We start from the raw sequence: 7,032 nt of genomic DNA on the forward strand, positions 1-7,032 counted from the left end.
TATACACACATGCATGCAGATAAAAAAGAGTTTGGTTATGAAGCACAAGCAACAATCAAAGCCAATTAGAGACAATGTTGGCCTGCTTGGATTCAGACACAAATCACGGCATTTAGTCCAACAACACTAATATGTTCTGAAAAACGTAAAACAAAGACTCAAATCAACTAGACTTGACATTCACAGTCAACTGGGGTGGAGTGATCCGTACATGGCGGTAAGTTTGCATTTTGCAATCATGCATTCGCAGAAGAACATGTTTCTGGCTGGCAAACAATAATAATAAAAAAAGTTATAATAACACAATGCCAAAGTAGAATTGATGTGTCCAAACCTCAGAATCTTTGTGGGTTTGTCATAATAATTCCCTAGTAAGGAAACAATGTAAACCAACTTCTTAAACAGACTGATGAAATCCAGCCTTCGATGCAGAAATTATAAAAGTACAAAGATAACATTCCACACTTAACAGCGGCGAAAAATCCCCTCGGGCCGCCAGACAACTGACATTGCTTCAGATGTAGCAGAGATGCTTTAAAAAAAAGTGTTATTGTATCTCATTACAAAAGTATTCTTCACACATGGTAAGGATTTGCGCTATTTATAAGAGTCATTATTTGATGGTAGTCTTTCCAAACCATCATAAAACCCCACAAAATGAAACTACCTCTTACGACCGCGCTGGTACAAGCAAGTCTTCCAGAGTACAGTAACAGACTCAATTCACTAATACTCACAAAGAAGAGTTACGTCAGGGCTATATTTGCCCTCTTATATTCCGGACTACAGACCTCCGCTCACAAGCTCCATTAGAAACATACATTACAAGTCACTATATGAGCTACAGCTGTCTAATAAAACCTCAACATCAGCTAGGCCCACTGACAAGGGGAAATATTAAAAGACATTACATATCTATAAGGTATTTTCTATGGTATCTGTTTTCAAAGTGTGAGTGTGAGGTCCTGAAATGAATCGGATCACATCCTAAAAAAAAAAAACCTCATTCTGTTCATGCACTTATTGTTCACAGCAGGTCAATCAAACAAAAAGGCGTTTATTGTTCATTTGTGAGATGCAGTAAATACTCTTTACCTTCGTTGAAACCAAGTTGGACTTAAAGTGAATAAACTCTTTTATAAGTTGAAGTCATTTATGTCTAAATGTTCTTGGTATTACATTATTTAATAAAAAAAAATACAGATAAATTAATTAAAATGCTTCTGTTTAAGTAAAGACCAACATCTGCTCTGTACTTTTTAAAAAATTTAATAAAACGAATAAGGGGGAACGTATTTTATAGAAAAGACCATACTGAGGTCCGCAATCCTGCAAGGTCGAATNNNNTTTTTTTTTTTACACTATTTTTGCAAGTTATGTATACATTTCTGCAGGTGTCCTGTAATTTTCTGTAACCTGACCATGCCTACTTGCGGGTAAGTTAACATCAGAAGCAATGCGGTAGATCTGAGGTGGAGTTTAATGATGACACGGGTCTATAATAGAGGTTTATACGTTTTCAACCGTAAATGTTTGAGAAAGTGAAAACTTAAACTCTTAAAAGAACAGTTTCTCAAGTCGTATGAAGAGTCTCTTACAATGCAGTCCAACACAAATCTTAAAAATCAGCAGGACGTCCATTGCAGGCATAGTGTCTATCGTTTTGTTGTCATAACAACATAAAAACACACAGAATTCACAGAACACAAATATAATAGAGAAAATGTTTTAAAGTAGGCTCAGAATGAGAGTCCAGACAGCTGATAAAAATTTCACAATATTAAAAAAAGTCATAATTAATAACGCTTTCTCCAGTAAAGAGTCAATCTTCCATTGTCCTGAACTGACTTCACTTATGTATGGCACTTGATCTGTGCATATTTCTCCCTAAATTTACTTTTTCAATTGAGAATATTATTTATTCTCTTTTTAACGCCATGCTATTTCACGATGATCTCCAAATAAATTATACAAAAAAATACAATTACAATTATCAAAATGTTATAAAAGACATTTCTGATGTACACTAGACAACATTTCTCAAAGTAGATGCGCACTTTCTATAGTTGGACACACCTGTCTATTTACTCTAAAATCCATTAACATGTTTTACAGTCATTTCAGTTCCGTAAGACATCACGGTGGTTCTTCAACTTTCAATAGATATCCATGTATAAATATTGTAAAATACTTTTCAATGGAGAAAGCATTAGTTTAAAGAAAGTGAAGTTTAGATTTATGTAGATTACTTGGGGATTATTGTATTGTTTTATTGAGCTGTTTGGACTCTCATTCCGACGGCACCCATTCACTCATTGGTGAGCAACTACGTTTCTCCAAATCTGTTTTTTACGAACGCCAACTCATTTTGGATTTACATCTTGGATGTCCTAAGGGTTAAAAACACAAGTTTTCAGCAAGTTTTTATTTTTGGATGGACTAGTCCATTAAGTGCACAACGGAAACTGGACAAAAGAACAAACATCACAAAAAGTTTTGGTCTGGGGCTTTATTGATTTAATTTATTAAGATGCTACATAGTCCAACAAAGTTGGGGTTTCTTTATATACCATTATAGACTACTTGACTAGGAATATCAACCTTTAATTTTCATCTTAGACTCATTATTTATTTATTTATATACATACAAAACGGTCACCTTCATGTTTACATCATATGTGAAGGTTTGGGGCACTATAGTAAGGTTTAGGTATAATTACGAGCCAGCTGATTGGCTGATAGGCCCCCAAATCCCTCCCTCTCCATGGCAATCATACTCCTTGGTGAACTATACATAAACCGCAGTCCAAAAATCACTATACCCTGAACATCTCCTAAAGTTACTTACAAAGCAAAGTTTTGCCATTTGACAATATCGTAAGCTCCTCTGTTCTTAGAAATCCAATATCAGCCAAAGATGATCAACTGAAACAAAAGCTTCTCAAGGAGGGGGGAGGGGGCAGAAGATAAACATTAAAGAAAAAGACACCCCCCACAACACCAAACTATGACACAAATACATATCAGGTCACAAAATGGTCCCCTGTAGGAAGAGTCTCTTTTCTGATGTCATTTCGGTTATTTCACAAAGATCAGAGCATTGTGCATGGGAAGATGACATTCTTTATATGTAGTGCATTTTAATATAAACAGTTCTGTGCAATAAAAGCTTTATTCATAACTTAAATCCAAACAAAACGACTAAATTAACATCAGAGGANTTTTTTTTTTTTTAAAGCCTTACGCTGCGAGATAAACCAGTGTTGTGTACATTTCAGACCACCGACAAGGCATATCGAAGCCATGCATTTATCTGGAAATGAGATGTAGGCTTGGCATGGCTAAAATACAGGTTACAATACTCACACGTGTCAGTTTTTAAGGGAATAGTTGGCTCAAGGATCAATATTTTGTCAGCGTTTACTCCCCATGATGTTGTTTTTGGGCTTTCTTCTGTGAAACCCAAAAGGAGATGCGATGCAGAATGTCCAAGCTGCTCTTTTTCGTTAAAAGTAAATAGGAATTTATCATAAAAAGGTCCGTAAAAAGGACAAAAAGCAAGCAAAAAAAACCCCACCATAAATGTGATCAAAACAACTTGTGCACTACATGCTAAAGCCATACATAGCTGTGTAGAAAACAAATCGAAATTTAAGCTTTTTTCCACTTACAATTAGAGCTCTCAAATATCAGTGTATTCTTTCACACAGTGATCCAAATCTCATCAACATAGAAATCGTCTGTAGAAATCACATAAATGTATCACACTGAATGCCAAATGTAAATATGGGCTTTTTAAATGGCTTCAGACAACTAGAAATACAGCACAAAAGATGTTTAATGATACTTGTATGGTGCTTTTTCAGTCTTGGCAGCATAAATCACCATTTACTTCCCTTTATATGGAAATAGAGCAGATCTTCCTAACATCTCCTCGTGTGTTTCACAAAAAGAGCTGGAACAATGTTGACATTCTGACAAAATGTTAAAAGTCTGGGTTAACTATACCTTTAACTACTTTAACTGTTTTTTTGTAGGGTAAAGTGAGAGGGGGTCAGTGTTTACGGACCTGATGGTAAACTCTCCTCGTGGCATCTTCAAATAGAAAGTTCATAGGGAGAGAGACCTTCAACCAGTTGCATGTACATGGTGCATCAAAACTTACAATTAGCAGCTGCGCTATCACTGTATATAATGACTTGATCAATAAATTAACTCCGGTCTACAGGCAGCAGAATGGAAACAGAGGTGTGATAAAAGGGCCCAAAAAGGACATTTCACCTATGGAGCAGCTTAATAAAATATAAAGTATTTTTTTTGCTCTCAACAGAGCCATGCATTCAAGCACATATCCCTTACAAAAAAAAAAAAAAAAAAAAAGACAATAAAGAAAGGTGAAAAATCTATTCTGATTCTGACAGGGAACTCAGTTTGTGCAAAGCTTCATCAGAAGTTTTGGTTTCAGAGACGTCAGCCCTGCACCTTACCGAAAAACACAGCAGTTCACAGAAAAGTATTGGTTTGGAGCAAACGAGTAGGTGAACGGCCAAACGGTTTCACCAACACTTCCCCAGTAACAGCAGTTCGAAATATCTGTCACTAACAGTCCGTTTACTTGCTGTCACTTTAAGATGTTTGAATTCCAAAAATAACCCGAAAGTCAAATTGTGTCGCCCGAGCCACTAAAAAGTAAGACTTTGTGGTGGTTTTGGCATTTGTACGTCAATTGATGGCTGATTGCAAGTAAAATAGTAATTTTACAAAAATATGGATTTTAGTGACGTTATCTCGTTTGCCGAGGAACCACATGTTCCGTGGGTACTCAAACCTTTCAGTGGGACTGAACAGAAGTGGATGGAAGATTTCAAAAGCTTGTTATTTTAACACCAGTGTGACTGGGGAAGATACTAGAAGACTTGTTTTTATCATTTACAGTGACTGAAAATCTACACGCTGAACTTCAGTGAACTGCTGCTTTAATGCAGATGGGTATGCATAAATTAAATGCACATGTGACACTGTTCAAAGACGTTTAGCATTTGTACACAATTTCAATTTGCTTCTGACCCACTGAGGGGAAAAAGAAAAAAAAAGTGATAAAACAACATTCACTCTACCACAACTCAATCGCACATCTGGTGTTAGAAAATCCCTACGACATTTTTAGTGGTTAAAATCTATGACATTTGTTATCCATTTGAACTTGCATCAGAAATGATTAAGGAAGAGGGCCAGAATGATTTCACAATTTTGNTTTTTTTTTTTTTTTTGGATTTTTTTTCTTTGCACATAACATGATGAAATTCCTTGATCTCTTTATTAAATTTACACACCTCGCTAATCCAAAACTACCCAAATGATATGGCATTCGGATTAAACGAATTCTGCATTGGTTACTTGTCTGTTTTGTTTTTGTTTCATCCGCAACGCATGCTTGTAGCGCTCCCTTCTTGGATTTTACAAGGCCAACTTGCCTACGATGACACCCACGACAAAAAACAGCACAATTAGAGCGATCACCCTGGTGCTCAGCCCTTCCTCCTTCACTCTCACCGCTGGAGATGAGTGCGGAGCGGACATTACTGTGCTCTTCCTCATCCGCAGACCATCATCTTCCTGCTGGGGAGGGGGATATGGGTGGGGAGGAGAGATAAAGATAAAGATAGTTAGACGACAAAAATAATCTGGAGAGTTATGAAAAGCGCTTTTGGCCCTGTGCTTGTCTCATTAAACAAGCAGCAGTAATGGTCCCCAGCTGCAGCTTCACACAGCGCTGATGAGTAAGGCCAGGTTATCTTCAGTTCCGTCTCTCAGTATGTTCAACATCCTGTGGCCGTTACAAATTTAAACAATATGTGAACAAGAGCAAAAGTCATCTGCTCTATCAGTATGGCAGTTCTGTATTGTCTTTACCTAGAGAGCAGGGTGGAAGATATAAAAACGGAATTCTTTAAAGGAACAGTTCACCCAGAATTTAAAATTATGTCATTACTCAACCTCAACTAGTTCCAAACCTGTATGAATTGTATTTTAGTATTATATTTTTCCTGCTATGGAAGACAGTGGTGACCCAAAACAGCCTGGTTGAATTTTTTTTTTTTTCTTTCCCAAAACATCTTCCTTTTGTGTTTGACAGAACAAAGAAATTCATACAGGTTTGGAATTATTCGAGGACGTGCAAGTTACGAAAGAAATTTAATTTTTGGGGAACTATTCCTTTAAAAGGCAGCCTGAACACTGTCATGAAAAACTTAAACACAACAAAAACATTTCATCAGAGGAAGATGAGACAAATTTCTGTAATTAAATTTAACACGGCATTTAGAGTAAGCGCACTCCTAAATGCCACTTTCAACCTTTTTATTTTGTCTCAGCCTACTGGTAATTTAGCCATCATTTTCATTGCCTCTAAAATTAAGTTAGTAAATGAAGTGATCATAAAAGAACTGACCAAAATGCATATGTGAGTAAAACCCACATATCGTTTCTTTTTCCAGTCATTTATTTATTTCAAGTATACTCAATCAAGTATACTCGAGATTGCTCTTCTGTCTACACATCAGATTTTTATCTATAATCTATATTTTAATGCTTTTTTTGCTGAATACAATTTATTTAATGGTGACAGTAAAGACATTTATAATTTTATATTTAAGATAAAAATAGTGCAGCGATATCTATTTTTCATAGAAAATTCCGCAAAACAAAAATCTTCCACAAAAATATTGAGTAGTACAACAGTTTCTTCCAAAAGGTTTCTTCCAAAGTCAGCATATTAGAATGATTTCTGAAGGATCATGTGACAATGAAGACCGGTGTAATAACACTGCAATTCATCTTTGTATAAAAGGGCTTAAATACATAAAAAAAAATAATAATAACATTTTTACAACATTCCTATATGTTTGATCAAATAAAAGCAGAGTGTATGAGTGTTAGGAGACTTCTTTCAGAAACATTATCAAACTGTTACCTCTCCCAAACTTTGCTGTTGTGTGTGTGTGTGTGTGTGTATATATGTGTATATATATA

At 35.8% G+C, this 7,032-nt stretch overlaps 2 protein-coding genes across 2 annotated transcripts in view; one reads left to right on the forward strand and one right to left on the reverse strand.

The window, feature by feature from the left end:
- Nucleotides 1-4,073, forward strand: part of LOC122327302 (calmodulin-regulated spectrin-associated protein 1-B-like) — a 23,740-nt gene extending 19,667 nt beyond the window's left edge. Inside the window, exon 15 of the mRNA XM_043222559.1 lies at nt 4,038-4,073. Within this exon, the coding sequence (XP_043078494.1) occupies nt 4,038-4,073 (36 nt within the window). The remainder of the gene's footprint in view (nt 1-4,037) is intronic.
- Nucleotides 4,074-5,247: 1,174 nt separating this feature from the next.
- Nucleotides 5,248-7,032, reverse strand: part of LOC122327306 (vesicle-associated membrane protein-associated protein B-like) — a 7,902-nt gene continuing 6,117 nt past the window's right edge. The window contains exon 7 of the mRNA XM_043222574.1: nt 5,248-5,616. Within this exon, the coding sequence (XP_043078509.1) occupies nt 5,458-5,616 (159 nt within the window). The 3' untranslated portion in view covers nt 5,248-5,457. The remainder of the gene's footprint in view (nt 5,617-7,032) is intronic.

The sequence above is a fragment of the Puntigrus tetrazona genome, chromosome 2 (genome assembly GCF_018831695.1).
Source record: "Puntigrus tetrazona isolate hp1 chromosome 2, ASM1883169v1, whole genome shotgun sequence".
Classification (NCBI taxonomy): Eukaryota; Metazoa; Chordata; class Actinopteri; order Cypriniformes; family Cyprinidae; genus Puntigrus; species Puntigrus tetrazona.